Here is a 22,000-nt window from a genome sequence, read left to right on the forward strand (position 1 = left end):
ATTGGATGGTAGTGCTTAACAATGGAAAATACTTCTAGTATCACACTAATGTTGGGGAAGTCCCTGGGTCATATTTAATGGTATAACAAGTAGAAAGGTTTTATGGCTATGAATTCCCATATATGATACGATACGATACAATACGATACACTTTATTGATCCCGTGGGAAATTATGGTATCACAGCAGCACAACTTAAATAATAACATGAATTACTTAGTTGACAAGACAGTAGAGTTGACAGAAGAACATTATACATTAGATTAGGTCATACACAGTGGGTAAACTGAAAAGTAGAAGAAATAAAGAAGTAAACATTAGTAACAAAACAAAAGTAAATATAAATTAAAATAAAAAGGTGCAAGTCATACCCAAAAAGAATTGGTGATTCATGCTGCCAAAAACCACATGTAGTATGAATCAGAGCCTGTCTGCACTATTGCAGCCAGTATATATGCCTCTGAAATTCTGGAACATTTAAATATTGGTCAGTACACCATAGACGGAGAATAGATATAGTTTTAAGACCCATTCGGAGATTGTAGTCTGAGATTCGCCTGGTCTAGTGCCGCCTCAGGTGGCTTTTCCTCGCACCACTCTAGTTGATTAATAGGTCTGAGGAACCTGTCAATCACCTGGAGTAGGAGAAACCAGACAAGGGGCAGTCTATGGTCGTCCATAGGACCTCAAACTATATTTTTCAACTGCAATTGTGCATTCAGGCTTTGACTCATTTTTTCCACGGTTTGGGCATGTAATATGATTTGTTTAAAAGGCAAAAAGCCGCCTTATGCAAAGCTTTCATAGTTTCAATGTTTTAATGCTGAAAGGAGAAACAAAAATCCATCGAGTTCAACATATAACCTAACATGTTGATCCAGAGGAAGGCAAAAACCCCATTAGCCAGATGCTAATTGCTCAATTTTAGAGGAAAATTTCCTTCCCAACTCCACACACTGCAGTCAGACTAGTTCTCTGGATCAACATCCCATCACATAATCTATAAAAAAAAATATATAAATCAGCGCTAGACCGAAGTTACTTTTTTACTAGACCAAAAAGGATTTTTTTTATTTCTTTTTTCTTTCAAATGTTTAAAGAATAATACTTTGATACACAGTATTTCAAAACAATGATTTAAAACAAGAACAATACACGGTATATTGTATGAAATGTACTATATAAAATATACTAACTGAAATATCCGATTTAAAATATGAGTAGAGCCCCGGCTGGTGGCTGCCACCTATAGCCCAAATTTATATATATATCAATTCAATGGGAATTACCCCCACTCTGAATCACCACTCCACTTATTTTAATCGGATATTTCAGTTAGTATATTTTATATAGTACATTTCATACAATATACCGTGTATTGCTCTTGTTTTAAACTATTGTTTTGAAATACTGTGTATCAAAGTTTTATTCTTTAAACATTTGAAAGAATTATTTTCGGTTTAGTAAAACAATAACATTGGTTTAGAGTAGATTTATATATTTTCTATATATTTTTTAACCCTACTATTAGGCAAATTGAGGGTATTTGCCAAAAATCTAGCTGCAGCTGAAGTTTTGGATAAATAAGCACTGGACTCTAACCTTCCGGATAGATCATCCGTCACATAATCTACTGCTCGTAATATTATTTTATACAAGAAAGGGATCCAGGCCCTCCTTGAACTTTTGTAGTGATTCAACCATTACAACATAATGTGGCAGAGAGTTCTCACTGCTCTTACAATAAAGAATCTGCATCTGTGATTATGATTAAACCTGCTATCCTCTAAATGTACAGAATGCCCCTTGTAATCATTGCAGACCTCGGTGTGAATTCATTAGAAAGATCTCTGTATTGTCCCTTAATATATTTGCACCCTGCCCTCTAAGCCTTAATTTTCCTAACTGAATAACCCCAAGTTTAATAACCTATCTTGGTATTGCAGTCCACCCATTCCCTTATTAACCTTGGTTGTGTTTCTTTGCATCCGCTCTAGTACAGCTATGACCTTCTTATACACCGGAGACTAAAATTGTACACAGTATTCCAAGTGTGGCACTACTAGGGACTTTTATAGGAATAAAACTATGTTCTTGTCATGAGCATCTACAGTTATAGGTCCAGAAATATTTGGACAGTGACCAATTCTTTGTGATTTCAGCTCTACATGCCACTAGTTTTGATAAAATGAAAGGATGAGGTAGTGTTTTTATCATGAGCTGGTCAAGTCTTCGCGTTACGTTCTACTTCCCATCATTTTGGTACAGTTTGATCTTAGTTTCATCTATACATAGAATGCTTTTCCAGAACTGAACTGGGTTCTTTAGATGTTTTTGGCAAAGTCTACTCTGGCCTTTCTATTTTTAAGGCTGATTAATGGTTTGCACCTTATGGTGAACGTTCTATATTTTCTCTCATGAAGTCTTCTCTTTATGGTAGATTTAAATACTGAAACATCTAGTTCCTTCTTCACTTGGGTGGATGTTGTGAAAAGGTTTTTCTTTGCCATGGAAAGGATTCTGCAATCTTCCACCACTGTTGTCTTCCATAGATGTCCAGGCCTCTTGAGTTCCCAAGCTCACCAGTGTGGTTTTTTTTTATTGTTTTGCAGAATGTACCAAACTATTGATTTGACCACTCATACTATTTCTGTTATTTCGCTGATGTTTTTTTCTTTTTTTCAGCCTAATGATGGTGTAGGTTCACAGCAACAGCTTCAAAATGCAAATGCCACACTTGGAATCAGCTCAAGACCTGTGTCCCTCCTTAATTGATGATCTATTAATGAGTGAATAACCCATGCAGCCCATTAAAGAGCTTTTGAGATAATTGTCCAATTACTTTTGGTCCTTTGAAAAAGAGGCAGCTACATATTAACCCCTTCATGACCATGGACGGATATATCCGTCATGGAGCGTGTCCCGTTAAGCCCCGCCCCCTGCCGTAGGCAGGCGGCGGCGGTCGGCACACATATCAGCTGTTTTCAACAGCTGACATGTGTGCCTGCTAGCCGCGGGTGGAATCGCTTCCACCCGCGGCCATTAACCCCTTAAATCTTGCTGCCAAAGTCTGGCAGCAAGATCTAAATGCGCGCGCCCATGTTTTTTACTTACCGTGATCACGTGACTATCGGTGGTTGCCATCGTAGCACAGGGTCATGTGATGACGCCTGCAGCTATGATGTTTCACTTTCGTTTTCCCTCGGCACGGAACAGAGGGAAAAAGAAAGTGACTGTATCTGCTGTTTACAGCTGTATAGCTGTGATCAGCAGATAGATAATAGCGATCGGATTGCTGATCGCTATAGCCCCCTAAGGGGACTAATAAATAAAAAAAAAAGTTTTAAAAAATAAATAAAAAAAAAAAAACCTAAAAGTTCAAATCACCCCCCTTTCCCCCCATTGAAAATTAAAGGGTTAAAAAATAAATAAATATACACATATTTGGTATCGCCGCGTTCAGAAATGCCCGATCTATCAAAATATAAAATCAATTAATCTGATTGGTTAATGGCGTAGTGGCAAAAAAAATTCCAAACGCCAAAATTACGTTTTTTGGTCGCTGCAAGTTTTACGCAAAATGCAATAACAGGCGATCAAAACGTAGCATCTGTGCAAAAATGGTACCATTAGAAACGTCAGCTCGAGACGCAAAAAATAAGCTGTCACTGAGCCATAGATCCCAAAAAATAAGAAACGCTGCGTGTTTCGGAAAATGGCGCAAAACGTGTGCCACTTTTATTGGACAAACGTGTGAATTTTTTTAACCCCTTAGATACAAGTAAACGTATACATGTTTGGTGTCTACAAACTTGCACCGACCTCAGACATCATACCCACACATCAGTTTTACCATATAGTGAACACCGTGAATAAAACATCCCAAAAACTATTGTGCCATCACACTTTTTTTGCAATTTTTCCGCATTTGGAATTTTTTTGCTGTTTTCCAGTACACCATATGGTAAAACTTATGGTTTCATTTAAAAGTACAACTTGTCCCGCAAAAAACAAGCCCTCATATGGCAAGATTGACGGAAAAATAAAAAAGTTATGGCTCTTGGAAGAAGGGGAGCAAAAAACAAAAACGCAAAAACGAAAAGTGCCCCAGGGCTGAAGGGGTTAAAGAGCTGTAATGTGTAAACATTTATTCCAAGTAGGATGTGAATACCCTCAAATTAAAGCTGAAAACTTAAAACTTTATGTCCATATTGATTATAGAACTGCAATATATTTTGGTAAACATCCAAAAATTCCAAAAACTTGTGTCACTGTTCAAATATTTCTCGACCTAATCGAATGATTCTTTGAATGAATCCCATTATTTTATTTGCCTTGGTAGCAGCTGCCTGGCATTGGTCACTTAAGTTGAGTTTGCCATCCACCCATATTTGCTTTTAGAGCAGCTGCCTGGAAATGGTAACTAAAGCTGAGTTTGCCCACTCATAATCCCAAATCTTTGTCTTTTTTTTCTCAGTAATAATTTAAACTAGTGTTTAACAATTAATTACATAATTATTCATTTAATTTCATCTTCTCAAGTGCATCACCTTACATTTATGTACATTAAGCTTCAATTGTCATTTCTCAGAACAAGACTCTAGCTTATATAAATCCCTCTGTAACATTATCCTCCTCTGTTTTATTACCTTGCAGTATTTAGTATCTTCTGTAAATATTAATATTCTACAAAGTCATTAATACTAAAATCATTGCTCAACACTTATTCATTAATTCAAGAATATTGAATTACTGATCTTTCAGTGATTCTGTAGCGCCCATGAGACATCAGGGCACTACAAGGAACTGCATCCTCTCGGGGATACAAGACCTATCCCCTGGGACCTGGAGTAACAGTGCTATTGACCACCAAAACACGAATCAAATCCTAGTGAACTCTCCACACCGGGCATAAAGGGGTTAACAGAAGGGTTTAGCCAGCTTGGTGGGAGGAGTTAGAGAGTCTGAGTTAGAGTCAGTAGGAGTCTGACGGCGCACGTTGAAGTGTGAGGACGTGCCGACACTGGGTCTCTGTAACAGAGACCCCGGGGGCACGGGAGAGAGGTCGCCAACACGGGTAACAGAGATACCGCTGGGACCAGAGCACAAACGGGGCACAGGGCCCTATGTCAAATGTCAAGTTTTAAATGGTTTGATAAATACCTGCACTGTGTGGAAACCTTCACCGACTTCACCGAACCAAATAATCTGGGGGCATCAGCAGCAAACTAGGATCAGGGTTCAGACACTTACCTCCCCACAGGGTCCACGCTGCCCGCCGTACAGAGAAGGAGACTGTACCCCAAAAGGGACAGTCTGGTCCCCCAAACTCTTCAAGCTATGGGGACTTAACTAACAAGAGAGTGCCGGGGATAGAACAACCTGGGTCACTACATTGGCACTGATACTCCTGGGACCGGAACCAGCCTACCAAGGGTCCAATGTGAGTAGAGACTGTTAAAGTGAACCTGGTGTGGTCTCCATCATTTTGCACTCTCACAGCTCCCAGACTCTGCCCTACCTGCGGAGGGCCCAACACCAAAGCTGCCATTACCATCAGCTCTGGGAGTACCCACGTTTAGCAGCGGTGGTTCCCATCCTTAACCGCAACCCGCAGGTGGCGTCACATGACAATAACTTTTATCCCCTGTAAATACACCCCATTTACAAAAGGGGCCTGGGGCACGGCAATGGGCAGTGGCCTCCAGAAGTGACATTCCCACATGTAGAGTCTGCCCGGGAGTGAGTACCCCATTCCCTTGGCCCTATAATTCAGCCTAATAGCTCTGCTCCTCTGTGGATGATTTAGTCTTCATATCATAATTGCCTTTACATGATTTTTTGTCTAGTTTTGTGCGTTATGCACCTTTATTTTGTTTGCATGTAATTTATGATTCTATGTGCCCTTTTTTTAAGTCTAGTTTATATTTGCTCACCTGGTTGTTTTTTTGTTGTTTTGTTATGTGAGTGGTATTTTAGCAACTCCAAGTATTTTTGCTTTATTCACCAATTGAAACCTTTTATAATCTCATAAAATTTGGTGCAACACTAGTCCAGTTTCCCTTGTGTATGTTTAAGTATGCCTAAATTTTATTTTACTTTTGACATCAAAAGTCAGAATAGCAGTTTAAGGCAGAGTAAAGTCCATTTTTGACTTTGCGCCAAATTCATGAATGTAGAGGTCTATTTTGATGAATTTGGTACCAAATATGACAACTGACACCAGAAGACAAAAAAAAGACAGTGACTTTAAAAAAAATGCAATTGATCAATCAGGTGGTAGTTTTTCAGATCTTGGATCACTATACAGGGAATCTTATAAAAATCACTATTCTCAAAGATAACTCTGTTACCAGCAAGGAATGACTTCTCCAGAATTCATAGTAATTATTTGCTTTTTTAATAGGAAAAAGCAGATGAAGAACAAGTCTTAATGTTTACTGTATTTGATGAGAATAAAAGTTGGTATTATGAGCAAAACAAGCCAAAAGCCTGCAACAAAGTGCTCAGCAAAGACGCAAAGAGCCTGTACAACTCCTACGTCATCCAAAGTAAGAGATCTTCTTTTCTTCTCTGTAACATGCAATTAAATTGAAAAGTAACTGATGTCTGTATCTCTGAGGATTACTAATGGTCAAAGCTGACAGGAAACATTCTCTAAGGACATGCACAGAATGTTTCCTGTCGTAAAGGCACCGTCCTCCATTCCAGTGGTGATCGTCTGTATGACACATAGGATTTGCTCCCCATATCAATATGGATTTTTTTTTTTTTTATTATTATTATTATTATTATTTATTTATAGATTACAATTGATTCCATGGTGCTGTACATGAGAAGGGGGTTACATACAGAACACATATACAAGTTACAATAGACAGACTAGTACAGAGGGAAGAGGGCCCTGCCCTTGCAGGCTTAGATTCTAAAGGATTTTGGGGAGGAGACAGTAGGTGGGGTGGGGGGAGTCGGGCGGCAGCTCCGCACGGTGGTCAGGCGGCAGTTCCGCACGGTGGTCGGGCGGCAGCTCCGCATGGTGGTCGGGCGGCAGCTCTGCACGGTGGCCGGGTGGCAGCTCCGCACGGTGGTGAAGCAGTGAGGTCATTGAAGGTTATAGGCATTTCTGAACAGATGAGTCTTTAGGTTCCGTTTGAAGTTTGCAAGTGTAGTAGATAATCTGATGTGTTGAGGCAGCGAGTTCCAGAAGACTGGGGATGTTCGGGAGAAGTCTTGGAGGCGTTTGCATAAGGAGAGAATGAGAGAGGAGGAGAGAAGAAGATCTTGGGAGGACCGGAGATTACGTTTTGGAGTGTAGCGACAGATTAGTTCAGAGATATATGGAGGAGACAATTTGTGGATGGCTTTGTAAGTCAGTATTAGTAGTTTGAATTGAATACGATGGAAGATTGGGAGCCAGTGAAGGGACATGCAGAGAGGAGAAGCAGGGTGGTAGTGTGGCGATAGGTGGATCAGTCGGGCAGCAGAATTAAGAATGGACTGGAGAGGGGCGAGCGTGTTAGCAGGGAGACCACAGAGGAGGATGTTGCAGTAGTCGAGGCGGGAGATTATGAGGGCATGCACTAGCATTTTTGTAGATTGAGAATTGAGGAAGGGACGGATTCTGGAAATATTTTTGAGTTGAAGACGACAGGAGGTGGTGAGAGATTGAATGTGTGGTATGAAGGACAAGGCAGAGTCAAAGGTCACTCCAAGGCACCGAACTTTGGGTGCTGGGGAGAGCGTGATGTTATTTATTGTAATAGATAGATCAGGTATAGAGTGTAGGTGAGATGGAGGAAAGATGATCAGTTCAGTTTTGGCCACATTGAGCTTTAGGAAGCGAGAGAAGAAGAAGGAAGATATAGCAGATAGGCACTCTGGGATTCTGGACAGCAGAGATGTGACATCTGGGCCAGAGAGGTAGATCTGAGTGTCATCGGCATATAGGTGGTACTGGAATCCATGGGACTTTATGAGTTGTCCCAGGCCAAATGTGTAGATAGAAAAAAGTAATGGTCCCAGGACAGAGCCTTGAGGGACACCAACAGAGAGAGGACGGGATGAAGAGGTTGTGTGGGAGTGGGAGACACTAAAAGTGCGGTTGGAGAGGTATGAAGAGATCCAAGAGAGGGCGAGGTCTCTGACACCAAGGGAAGAGAGGATCTGTAGTAGGAGGGAGTGGTCAACAATGTCAAAAGCTGAGGACAGGTCTAGAAGTAGGAGTATAGAGAAGTGGTTGTTAGCTTTGGCAGTAAGTAAGTCATTTGTGATTTTAGTCAGGGCAGTTTGGATTAAGCTGGTTTAGCCCCAGGTGCCTTTATGAACTTTTAGGATTGATATTCTGTAAGCTGATCTAGTCTACCTAACCATTCCTCTGATTAACCCCTAGATATCCTCCTGCTTTGACAATTAAGGGGGCTCTACACGCAGCGACATCGCTAGCGATGTTGCTCGTGAAAGCACCCAACCCCGTCACTTGTGCGTCACGGGAAAATCGCTCCCCGTGGCTTCAAAATTCGCTAGTACCCGTCACACTTACCTTCCTAGCGATGTCGCTGTGGGCGGCAAACAGCCTCTTTTCTAAGGGGGCGGTTCGTGCAGCTTCAAAGCGACGTCACACGGCAGGTGTCTAATTGAAGCGGAGGGGCGGAGAGCAGCCGCATGAAAGTCACGCCCACCTCGTTGCTGGAGGACGCAGGAACGCTGCTGTTTGTCGTTCCTGGGGTGTCACACGTAGGTGTCACACGTAGTATTTTGCATCGTTAGCGGTCACTCGTACGTGTCACACGCAACGACGTCGCTAACTAGGCCGGATGTGCGTCACAACTTCCGTGACCCCAACGTTATCTCGTTAGCGATGTCGTTGCGTGTAACGGGGCCTTTAGGGTCTGCTCACTCAGAGGAGGGCTAACCAATGTTTATAAGATCGCCCTCAGCCCAATGTTACTATGGGGCAGTGCCAACCAGTGCTTTTTTTTCTCATGCTGATTTTACATGCAAAAAAATATCAGCATGCTGCGATTAGCAATGTATATTGGACAGCGCGCACCCATTGAAGTCAATGGGTGAGTGCAAAACATTGGACTGGACTCGGATGACACATCGCATGATTTATGCCAACACAGGCAAGGGAGAAGATAGAGTAGTTAAGTTCTCCATCTTCTCACCTGTGATATAATTCTCTGATATGAAAGAATCGGATCACAGTAAAGGGTACTTTACACACTGCAACATCGCTACCGATATATCGTCGGGGTCACGTCGTTAGTGACGCACATCCGGCGCCGGTAGCGACATCGCAGCGTGTAACACTAATGAGCAACGATCAACGATCGCAAAATCGTTCCAAAACAGTGGTCGTTGACACGTCGTTCATTTCCTTAATATCGCTGCTGCCACCGGTACGATGTTGTTCGTTGTTCCTGCGACACCACACATCGCTATGTGTGACACCGCGGGAGCGACGAACATCTCCTTACCTGCGTCCACCGGCAATGCGGAAGGAAGGAGATGGGCGGGATGTTACGTCCCGCTCATCTCCACCCCTCCGCTTCTATTGGCCGGCCGCTTAGTGACGCCGCAGTGATGTCGCTGTGACACCGAACGCACCTCCCCCTTGAGGGAGGGATTGTTCGGCGGTCACAGCAACGTCACTGACCAGGTATGTGCGTGTGATGCTGCCGTAGCGATAATGTTCGCTACGGCAAAGAGCACCCAATGTCGCACGAGCGACGAGGGCGGGAGCTATCGCGCTCGACATTGCTAGCAATCGCTAGCGATGTCGCAGCGTGTAAAGTACCCCTAAGTGTCACTCAGCTCTGATCAGACTTTCAGCTGAGTGTCATTAGCATAATCAGGCCGATTCTCACGCATGAGATAACATACGCCCCTATGACCCCAGCCTTAGGCTGTCTGATTCCTCTCTGCTTATTGTTTCTGATTGATGCCGATTGACCCAGCTTCTACTACTATTTGTATACATCCAATTTTGTCCTTGTCGTCATGTGGTTCTGTTCCTTATATTTAAAAGCAAATCTGACACCAGATTTTAAAATACAAACTGTTTAAAATAAATTCATCACTCTGATCTGATATGCTTACTTTGAAAATGTATGCCAAACTGGCAGTAAAGTCCTGATATTAAGATGAGTCCAGCTATCGAATGAAATAGCTCCTGACTCCAAGTGTATTCAATCTTCATCACTTGCCTGACTGAAAGCTGCAGTTTATACAGAGAGATGTGAGATCTCAGCAGCAGCAGGGAGGAGGAGTATTGAGGAGCTGTCAATCATACTAGGTGGGTGGAGAATAAGTTAAACTTTTACTAGGGATTGTACAGTCATTCGTACATGAATTATTAAACTCAATAAAGCATTCTTATTAGGTCTAAGAGATCTACAGTAATATAGTAATGTATGCAGTTTGTATTGTGAACACTAGTGACAGAGCCACTGATTTTCCTCAACTTGCACCACTGGCAAGCAGCTAATCGAAGCCCCAATAGCTTGTGACAATTAATAAAAGGAAATTTGCCCTTCTGAACACTAGGGAAACTGTATTAGGTTATTTGATACATTTCTCTCAACAAGTCTAGTTTAAAGAACAAGTCCCAACAAAATTTAATTTCATAAATTCTCCTTATTACTTATGTGATAATGTGTAAGTGTATCGCTATACTTGCCATCTCTGGTTTCCAGTGCGATTCAGGTTCCATGGGAGCACTCCTCACAGAGTGACCGTTATGTGGGAAGGAGCTATACTGAACAACAATATAATTGCAACACTTTTGTTTTTGCTCCCATTTTTCATTAGCTGAACTCAAAGATCTAAAGCGGGCTTTACACGCTACGATATCGCTAGCAATTGCTAGCGATATCGTACGCAAAAGCACCCGCCCCCGTCGTGCACGCGATTTCGTGTGATCGCTGCCGCAGCGAACATTATCGCTACGGCAGCGTCACACGCACTTACCTGGTCTGCGTCATTGCTATGACTGCCAAACAATCCCTCCCTCAAGGGGGAGGGACGTTCGGCATCACAGCGACGTCACCGCGACGTCACTAAGCGGCCGGCCAATCAAAGCGGAGGGGCGGAGATGAGCGGGACGTAACATCCCGCCCACCTCCTTCCTTCCGCATTGCGGCCGGCGGCAGGTAAGGAGACGTTCCTCGCTCCTGCGGTGTCACACACAGCGATGTGTGATGCCACCGGAGCGACGAACCACATCGATAATCAACCATTACCGATTTTTGGTTTTGGGACGACTTCTCCATGATGAACGATTTTCACCATTTTTGAGGTCGCTTAAGGTCGCTGGTAAGTATCACACGCTGCGATATTGTTAAAGACGCCGGATGTGCGTCACTAACAACGTGACCCCGACGATAAAACATTAACGATATCGTAGCGTGTAAAGCCCCCTTTAAACTTTTTCCATGTACACAAAAGACCTTTTTCTCTCCAATATTGTTCACAAATTTGTCTAAATCTGTGTTGAAAATTCAATTTATGAGTAACAGCTCTGGTGGACATTCCAGCAGTAAGCATCCCAATTGGACACTCTCTCAAAGCTTGCTACATCAGTGACATTATGTTGTGTGATAGAACTGCACATTTTAGAGTGGCCATTTATTGTGGCCAGCCTAAAGCACAGCTGTGCAATAATCATGCTGTCTAATCAGCATCTTGACATGCTACACCAGTGAGGTGAATGAATTGTCTCGGCAAAGGAGAAGTAATCACTAAGGCTAGTTTAACACTTGCGTTCAGCGCATTCCGTCACTATGGAGAATAGCGCAGTCCGTTAATGCACTGCGCAATTCTCCATAGACTTGTATGGACGACGCACTGTAACGCAAGTGTCTGCGTTGCATCCGCTGGACGACGCAGCGTTGTTATTTTGACGCTGCGTCGGGCGGATGGAACGGAGCACGTAACGTTTTTCTGCGCTTGGCGGAGTGTCAAAAAAACACAACCTGCAGGAATCCGTTAGGCGTCCGTTGTTTTTATAATGGACGCCTATGGTGGCGGATTCCGTTAGAATGCGTCATTTGACGGATTCCGTTAACGCAGCTGTTTTTACACAACTGCACATGCTCAGATGTGTAAAGACAAGGAAAAATAACTACAACGGATTGCGTTATTTTGTACGATCTGTAGCATGCGTTGTGCCACTATATGCAACGCATCCGTTGCATGCGTCACACAACGTAATGCTACGGATCCCGTCCAACGCAAGTGTGAAACTAGCCTAACACAGATTTATACAAACTTGTGAACAATATTTGAGAGAATAAAGTCCTTTTGTGTACATAGAAAAACTCTTAGATCTTTGAGTTCAATTAATGAAAATGGGAGCAAAACCAAAGGTGTTGTGTTTATATTTTTATTCAGTGTACTTCCTTCTTTGTAAACCTATAAATCCTCACAATTAGGCTCCTGACACTTAAACAGAGAAAGCGACTTCCGGCTCACACATAAACTCCTGTGTGAACCCATTAGTCTGCAGGTCTAGTGAGCAAGAAGAGGATTGGGAAACTGGGGAAGGCGGCGATCGGTAAGTACGGTATATTAATACACTTACAAATAATTACTTGAGTAATTAGTTCAGTTTATGAAACAAAAATTTTGTTGGGACTTATTTAAAGTTAGCTGTATTTTTCTATAGTTATTGCTCTTTTCCAATTAGTCGGTCCGCCTTAGCCTTCATTTCTTGATAGATATAATTTTATTGATTTAATGTCTTTTTGTTGTTACAGGCATCAATGGAAACAGCTGTGAAAATTTACTTCTGGGATTTTGTCATAGTCATGTTGTACAATGGCATGTATCAAGTGTAGGGGTACAAGATGAAACCATTACACTACAGCTTAGTGGCCATACTTTCCGACACAAACTAGGAAATGGAGATATGGTGACACTGTTTCCGATGACTGGGGAAAGCATTTCTATAGAAATGAATAATCAAGGTAATTTTATTTTAACAGCCTTTTAAACATCTTTATGGGCGCAAGAGGACAAACCCTAATCTAAAACTTAGAGGGAACCTGCCATGTCATTTTTCTATAGTAAACTACCCCCAATATCTTGTTAGTGATTCAATGTGCATCCCTAAGGCCCCTTTCACATGTCAGTGATTCTGGTACATTTGTGCTTTTTTTTAAACGTACCAGAATCACTGACATACGCAGACCCATTATAATCAATGGGTCTGCTCACACGTCAGTGATTTTTCACTGCACGTGTCTCCGTGCAGCGTACCCGCGTGTGCGTGATTGCCGCACGGAGACATATCAATTTTTTTCTGGCATCACTGATGTCCCACGGACCACGCAGTGGTGTGATCCGTGAAACACGTGCCAGAAAAAAACATACTTTTAAAATAAAAAAACATTTTAACTCACCCGGCGTCCAGTGATGTCCTCTGCAGCCCGTTCTCCCTGCTGCTTCTAAGCCGGCTGATTACTGTCACGCATATTCATTATGCGCGACACAGCCGACCCGGAAGCAGCTGCTGCAGGGGTCAGCGCCGGCCGGATGCTGCACCGCGGGAGGATTCAGCACCACGGAGAGCGGGAGCGGGCACAGGTGAGTTGATTTCTAAGTGCAATCACGGGCCACGGAGAACGGAGCCCGGATTGCACTTAGACAACCCACGTGTGCCGAGATTCACGGCACACGCAGGGACATGTGCGTGTTTTACACGCCAGTGAAAAACATCTGTGTTTTTCACTGACGTGTGAAATGGGCCTACCATGGTGTTCTCAAACAAACGTTCCCTGTATTTATCAAAAAAAACCCAACACTTTTTACCATTAGGTGAATGCATCACAGCCCTTCTCATTCAGTCATCGGGGTGATGCTTTGTAGCGTTTCAGTCACAGTCAGTCAGTCAGTCATGGTCCTCTTCAAACTGTGCATGCCGATCGCAGTCTGATTGATTGCCGTGACTGGCCCGATGTAAAATTTCATATAGTTACATCATAATAAGAGTGTCTTTCCTGGAAATTGACATAAATGTCTCAATAATTGTGGAGGCAGCTGGGCCCACAAGATCACTACTGGAGCCTTGGTGTAAATGAAATTCGAGCTTCTGCTGTAACAATAGGAATTGGAGGTAAATCCAAAAGTGTATCATATAGGGAGAGGTCAATGATTTTCCATTACAATGGCAGGGTGCCAATGAGTTGCTTTGGTAACCAGAGGCAAAAAAATGTATCCCGGGTCTACTATACTATGAGGGTGCCTTTCAGCATTACACTGTCAGACGTAATATAGTGTGAGGCTGTAGTATTGCACTGTATTGTATGAGAAATCACACTAACAGAAAATCAAGTCTCCATGAGGGTAAAAAAATAAATTTTAAAACAATTTTTAAAAATATTAAAAAAAGAAATACAAACTACAAATATAAAAAATCTTTATTATGCAAAAAATTCAAGAAAAAAAGGATTGTATCGTTGTGTCTGTAACATCCCAGAATAAAATTTTATATATGGTCGCCACAGGGTACTGCACTCCACTTAGGGTGTAGTACTGATCATGGATCTAAGGGAGGTCGGTGCTGGTTTCATCATACACAACCTCATACACACATGGGTTGCCCCTTCTCCACTGGGGACTGGGCTAGGGTCGGGTACCAAAGGGGTTACTAACAGTGTGTTACGTCACCACCGGAGTCCGCTACAGTGACTTCTGCTCCGATCGCCAGGCCACACCGTGTTCTTGCCGTGGATGGTGCTGGGAGAGGAGTCGATGCCAGCGGCACCGGTGGGCGCAGGCTCCAATCATCCACTGGGCTGGAATCTTAATATCCATTATTATTATTTTGGGATCTGCAGTACCACTGGCTGACTGTGGGTGGCATGTGTCTTCCAGCTGAAGTTGCCAGCGTTCAGCTACAGCCAATGGGAAGACACCACACCCTTCTTAGTTCCCCTCCTGTCTGCTGACCTCTGCCAGAGATAGTTCTGATTTCCTGGCTCCTGATCCGCCCTATTCTGTTTTGTGATTCCTGTGTGCTGACTTCTGCGTGTTTTCTTACTACCCTTCTGCCTGCTGTTTTTGTACCTCGCTGCCCGGATTTGACCTTTGCTACGTTTTCTGATTACGTCCTTGCCTGCCGATTCTGTCCCTGTTCTGCTATTCCTGGTTTGACCCTGCCTGACGACTACTCTCATCGGACTGCAGCCTTCCACAGGTAGTGATCTCCAGGACCCTGTGTAATTCCAAATCCCTGTATAGGGGTTAAAGGGTTTCAGGGTTCTGGGGGTCCTGCTTGGTGAGTGGCTTCCCTCTAGCCTGTCCATTACATCCCATCTGAGTCTGTTGATCCAGGCAGGCGTTACACAGTGTGGCATTTACAGGATGCCATCACAACCGGGGCCCCAATTCACTAGCTTAGGACCTGGGTAGGGGGAGGAGCGGCCACCAGGGGGAGTTAGGAGTCACACACACAGTTTTACAGGAGTTCTCCAGCAGGAGTGACAGTGAGCAGACTTCTTTCCCGGTAGCTCCTCTGGGACATAGGAGTTAAACGGTCACTGTGGAGGATACCGTGTCAGTTCCCCCGGGACCAGCGCTTTTCAGGGTGCAGCACCCTAAGGTGGTGCAATCCCACATTGAATCTCCAGATTCTGCCGGACGGAGAGGTTCCATGCCTCTTCGACCACACAAGTTTCCAGAGCCAAGTGGTGTGACGACATGGACTCTCATGGGTTAAAGTTTCTTAAAATTCAGCCAGACAGGATGATAGATTGTTTATCGACGGGGGATAAGTCCCTCATTGTTTTTACAAGACTCTTGTTGACTCATGTAAATTGTGTTGGCCACTTGAAGCCAGACGTATTGTTTCTCCAGAGTCTTCCAGTAATCATTGTATTGTAGTTGTGTATTGCTAATGTGATTACCTTAGTAGCCATTGTCTAGTCGGTGACTCCCAGACTACATGTATACCCTCAGTCTTTTTGTAGACATCATTTGGATGAACATTGTCCATGCAGCTTGAGATTCATCCAATGGGAGAGGCGCTCTTGTCCAACCAATCGATGAGGACGCAGTGTATCTAAGTGGAAGGCTGTGGCTATAAAAGGGACTTCTTTAAGCCACCAGGTGGTTGATGGATGCTGATGGATCCAGTCTAAGCTCTTTGGAGCTGACTAGAGGATCAGGATATCTTATGGCTTCAATCTAGGGACTCCGGTTCCGGTTGGAGACCATATCCACAGCCTAGGGATTTCGACTCCGGCTGCCAGGATTGTATCATCATACCAGGACTACCTAAGGAGGACACTCAGGTTGGGACAGTTCAGTCACCTGTTACAGACTTTGCAGACCTCAGCCAGGTTCCTAAATCTGGCATTATTCCTTTCTCGGTGGGTGCCCACCAAAAGCGGGGTGCTGCTGGATTGGAGTAAATAGCCCTGGAACCTCTGAGGCAAGGACATTCTAAATCCCTGGTGAGCCAGCGGAAGGGTGAGACTCTGTTGCCTGTTACATTTGTGTGTTTTGCTGGTTATGTGTTATGTGCCGTTAATTGTTTGGGGATCCAATAAAGTCTAATTATTGTGGTTCCCTCACCCTGTGTTGTCTGAGTAGTGTTACGCCCACGGTTAAGGAGGCCGGCATTCAGTTGGGATGAGCCCTGAGCCACGCTGTCTTTCTAAAGGCGGTGGGTTTTAGTGGACGAGAGCACCCACTGAGCCCCGTGTCTCCACAAGTGGCACTTAGGATACCGGGGCCTCGATCACGGTCATAGTTAAGTGGATCCATGCTACTGGCATAGGGAACAGTTCTTTGCCTAGTACAGAAGGGACTCTGTGTGCTTCAAGCCTCAGGGACCCGCACTAAAAAATGCAGTGAGGAAGGGCCCACAGACTACCGCACTGGTTCTAACCTCCCACGGATCCGTGATGGACCTGAGCCCATCATGGCAGTGACCAGTACTACTGGGCTGGCGACTGAAGCTGTGAGTAAACTACACTTTGAACACGCAGAGACTGTGTTGGCTTGTCCTTACCGGCGTTGCTGTCCAGCACTTAAGCGCCAACCGCCATTACCTCCCCTCTTCACCCACCCGGGCCCCGCTCACCCTGTGGGGAGTGACACCACCCCGGCTGCCTTAACACCTGCCCCTGTGAGGAATTCTGCAGCGGCGGCTACTCCTGGCCGCAGACCACAGGTGGCGTCATGACAAACTCTCCCAGATACCCTGCTTCCCCCACCATTTACTCTACGCTTCGGGGCAACGGAACCGGCCAAGGCCACCCGTGACATTGCCTGACCCGACCTCAAATGGCCCGGCAACAAGTAGGGTAACCACCAGCACCGTGGGGCGCTACACACACACACACACACACACACACACACACACACACATATATATATATATATATATATATATATACTAGAAGGTGGCCCGATTCTAACGCATCGGGTATTCTAGAATTTACGTATTGTGTAGTTAATTATGATTTTTTGTTATATATATAGATGTTGTTGTGTGTAGTTGCCAAGTGTTTGTGTAGGGCACTGTAAATGTTCTGGGTGTTGTCTGGGTGGGGATGGATTGTGAGAGAGGTGTTTGTGTGTTGCGTTGTGTGTGTTGTGTTGTTTGTGGAGCGCTCTGTGTCTGCAGCATTGTGTGTGTGTGGTGCTGTGTGTGTTGCGCGGTTTGTGTGGGTGCGGGGTGCATGTATGTGTTTTGGGGGAGGTATGTTTTGTGCAATGTGTGTGTTGCGCGGTATGTGCGTATATTTGTTGTTGTGTGTTGGGTGTTGTGTGTGTGCGGCATTGTCTGTGTGGGTGTCTGTGTAGGGCGGTGTTTGTGGTTCCCAGTGTGTGTGTGGTGTGTTATGCGGTGCGCGTGTGGCGGTGTGTGTGTTTTGGGGGGAGGTGTGCACCCCCATCGTGCTCCATCCCCCATGCTGCACATCCCCATCGTGCTCCATCCCCCATGCTGCGCACCCCCCATCGTGCTCCATCCCCCATGCTGCGCACCCCCATCGTGCTCCATCCCCCATGCTGCGCACCCCCTATCGTGCTCCATCCCCCATGCTGCGCACCCCCATCGTGCTCCATCCCCCATGCTGCGCACTCCCCATCGTGCTCCATCCCCCATGCTGCGCACCGCCCATCGTGCTCCATCCCCCATGCTGCGCACCCCCCATCGTGCTCCATCCCCCATGCTGCACACCCCTCATCGTGCTCCATCCTCCATGCTGCGCACCCCTCATCGTGCTCCATCCTCCATGCTGCGCACCCCCATCGTGCTCCATCCCCCATGCTGCACACCCCCCATCGTGCTCCATCTCCCATGCTGCACACCCCCCATCGTGCTCCATCCTCCATGCTGCGCACCCCCCATCATGCTCCATCCTCCATGCTGCACACCCCCCATCGTGCTCCATCCCCCATGCTGCACACCCCCATCGTGCTCCATCCGCCATGCTGCGCACCCCTCATCGTGCTCCATCTCCCATGCTGCGCACCCCCCCATCGTGCTCCATCTCCCATGCTGCACACCCCCTATCGTGCTCCATCCCCCATGCTATAATAGTCCTCCTAATATACTCAGAGAGGAGTATAATAGGAGGACTATAATAGGAGGAGTAGTCCTGGGGAAAGAGAATTATAATGGGAGGAGTGGTCCTGGGGAAAGAGGAGTATAATGGGAGGAGTAGTTCTGGGGGGAGGTGTATAGGTGCCCAACGTGTGTCGGGGCCGAGCGGGCTAACGTGTGCCGGGGGCGGGGCCGAGCAGGCCAGCGGGGGCGGGGCCGAGCGGGTCACCGGGTGCGGGGCCAAGCGTGTCGCCGGGTGCAGGGCCGAGCGGGTCGCCGGTGGCGGGGCCGAGCAGGCCAGCATGTGCTGGGGGCGGGACCGAGCATGCCAACGTGTGCCGGGGCCGAGCGGGCGAGGCGTCAGCGTATGCCGGCTCCCTGCACATGTGTACCGGGAGCCGGTGTACGCTAGAGCGGGCGATGCGTGCGGAAGGCCGGAGCGAGCGGCCAATCCATGTGGGGGTGGGGCCAGGCCGAGCCCAGCGGCCAATCCGACAGTTGTCACTGTAACGACACAATTTTGGAGCAAGACAGACAGACAGAATAAGGCAATTTTATATATATATATATATATATATATATTTATATATATATATATATATATAAAATAAGGCCTTTATCCTGCTCATGATCATCACAGAAAAAAATAAACAGCTGCAAAATTGCTATTTTTAGTTCTTTCCACCTTCCAATAAATGGAATAAACACTTGAAGTCAATGAAAACAACAGCTACCCCAAGAACGAATCCCTCACATATCTCTGACAACAGAAAAACATAAAGTTATGGTGACACAGAAATTATTTTTAAAAATACAATTTTTATTGTGCAAAAGTGGTAAAACATTAAAAAAAAACTTTACAAATGTGGTATTGCTATAATTGACCTGTAATAAAGTAACACATTATTGATTCCTCGTGGTGAATAGTTTAAATTTAGAATTTACAAAAATAATGACAGAATGTCTTTTTTTTTTTTTTTCTTTTATTGTTTTTTCAATTTTCCCACAAAGAGTCATCAGAAAAATATTTCTGGCTCATGTCATTCAATTGTAAGAAAATTAAACAAATAGGCATGCCCTGTAGGCCAAAGTGATAATTAATTGCATAATTGTTCAACACTTGAAGGGGTTATCCGACAAATAAAAACAAATTGAGTAAATTGCACCAACATTTTAATTACATCAATGCAAAAAACGCCTCATTCGATTCTGATTTTTACCTCTTTCAGCCTTTTAACCCAGCCCTCTGAAGCTTTCGTATTTTTACTTCCTGTTGACAGGAATCAGCTTGTCTTACATGACCAAAATCTAGCAGCATTTCCCTCTTCCGTCTGTTTTCATAGCGCTGATCTCCTTCTACCTCCCTAAACCCGCAGAGAACGTAGTTCTTCACACAATGCCAGCATCCCAAATAATAAATAACTAATGACTACTTTTTTATATACTGTATAAGCCTAATATCTATCTGTCTCCATCTCTTCTTCTATCCCTTTCTTTCTGGCTTCTTATCTACAGCTGGTGCTCCATTTCTTCTCCTATTACTACATAGTATTGCACGCTACACTGTCCTATCACTGAGCTACTGAGCATGTGCGTCCACTATAACATTTCAGCCAATGGAGACACAGCAAGGAGTCGCTACTCCAGATAATGTAGATACAAATTTAAAAGTTGTATATAGCAAATACACTTCTTTTGACATGTCTTGTTGAATTGTATGTGGGATAGCCTCTTTAATAGAACTGAGTATTTTACCATAGAATAAGATTACATTTATAAGTTACATTCATTATTTATTGTTCTATAGGTGTTTGGATATTTGGAAATTATAACTCAAAAGTCACAACCCTAAGGTTTAAGAGTGCAAAATGTGTAAATGATGAAGATTACGAATTCTCAGAAATTTCAATGGATTTTGACTATTCAACTACTAAAGTTGATGACTCTGAATCACTAGAACTCCTTGATGAAGACATAGACTATAATGAGAAGATGGCTGAAATGTTTCACATTCGGTCACTTGGAAAAAATGTCGGAGCAACAGATGAAGGCGTAAACCTCACAGCTTTAGCCATTGAAGATTTATTGGAAAGTAATAAGGAAAATGTACACATTTCTGTAAACCATACAAAGGGAAATGACGATTATTCAATTGAGTCGAATGAAGAGAAATTTGAAAAACAAAATAGACTTGAGAATTCTTCAAAAAGTGATACTTTACTTAAAAGTAATGAACGTGAAAGCGTTAATGGAACAAACGAGTTACAAGATGTCCTCCTTGATCGGCGAGATCAGTTAAATCAAACAGAAGAGTTGCATGGTTGGATTCCAAGTAATATGACCGGCTTGGAAAGTGAATCAGACAGTAGTCTACCAAGTTATGATAATGACAATTCCACATTACACCTCGAGAAATCCTCTATAGAAGAAGATAGAAAAGTAGTACAGGATCATATATCCAGTAATGGATCATACATAGCAATGACCAAAAATGTGACCAAAAGACATACCGAAAATGATAATGTAAACTCTAGTAGTGAAAATATCATTGAAAATAGTGAACTACACAATTATCTTACAGAAAATGAGGGTCTCCAGTCTGGTGATACCCCAATATCTGATGACAAAGTGTTTTCATTGGAGATACCCGAAAACATCTCAGAGTTACCAAAATTAGTTAATGTCACAAGTAAAGTATCACACATGGAACAATATGATGAGAAAACTCAGGTAACATCAAGTTTTGACAGTAAAGCAGATGATCCTGGTGATGGCGGAAACAAGGTACCAACTTCAGCATCACCCTCCATTGTACCCAGAAATCTCAAAACCCCTCAGGCTACACATGAGAGTCATAACCTCCAAACTCAAGTGACCACATCGAGTCCATCTCAAAACAGCATAGATGATTTTTATGATGCAGAACTTGCAGAAATGTTTGGGTATGTGAGTGTTTTTCTTCATATGCAATACATTACTGCAGAAAAATGTTATTGTATGAAAAATGATATCAGTTTAGTGTTACAAACACGCATCACATTTACAGTAGAGTCTAACCTGAACTAAGAAAATGACTGAGTCTTCAGTGAATTTATAGACCATGCTGTGGGTAAACTTTGAGTTAAAGGGTTTTCCAAAAGTTAAAAATTGGTTAATTTCAGATTTGTGAGGTCCAATACCGAGCACCATCACTGATCAGACAGCAGCTGGAGGGACACATAGAAGTGAACATTGTAGAGGGAATGGGAGATGAAATGTAGCATTCGGCAATGGCAGTAAGCAATATACAAGGCTGAGGTGTTCCTCTGTATATTATTTATGGCTCCTGCCGGATTTATTAACAGCTGATCGGTGGAAGTGCCAAGTGTCGGACTCCCACTGATCTTATATTGATGGCCTACTCTATGGATAACTCACTAATTGTAAAATCTTGGACAACCCC

The 22,000-nt window shown here is 44.0% G+C and overlaps 1 protein-coding gene across 1 annotated transcript in view; it reads left to right on the forward strand.

Moving 5' to 3' along the window:
- The window catches only part of F5 (coagulation factor V), a 158,797-nt gene that overhangs the window by 56,510 nt on the left and 80,287 nt on the right, over positions 1 to 22,000 (forward strand). The window contains exons 11-13 of the mRNA XM_075335550.1: positions 6,406 to 6,550; positions 12,758 to 12,967; positions 20,366 to 21,500. Coding sequence (XP_075191665.1) covers positions 6,406 to 6,550; positions 12,758 to 12,967; positions 20,366 to 21,500 — 1,490 coding nt within the window. The remainder of the gene's footprint in view (positions 1 to 6,405; positions 6,551 to 12,757; positions 12,968 to 20,365; positions 21,501 to 22,000) is intronic.

Source organism: Anomaloglossus baeobatrachus, chromosome 2 (assembly GCF_048569485.1).
Source record: "Anomaloglossus baeobatrachus isolate aAnoBae1 chromosome 2, aAnoBae1.hap1, whole genome shotgun sequence".
Taxonomy (NCBI): domain Eukaryota; kingdom Metazoa; phylum Chordata; class Amphibia; order Anura; family Aromobatidae; genus Anomaloglossus; species Anomaloglossus baeobatrachus.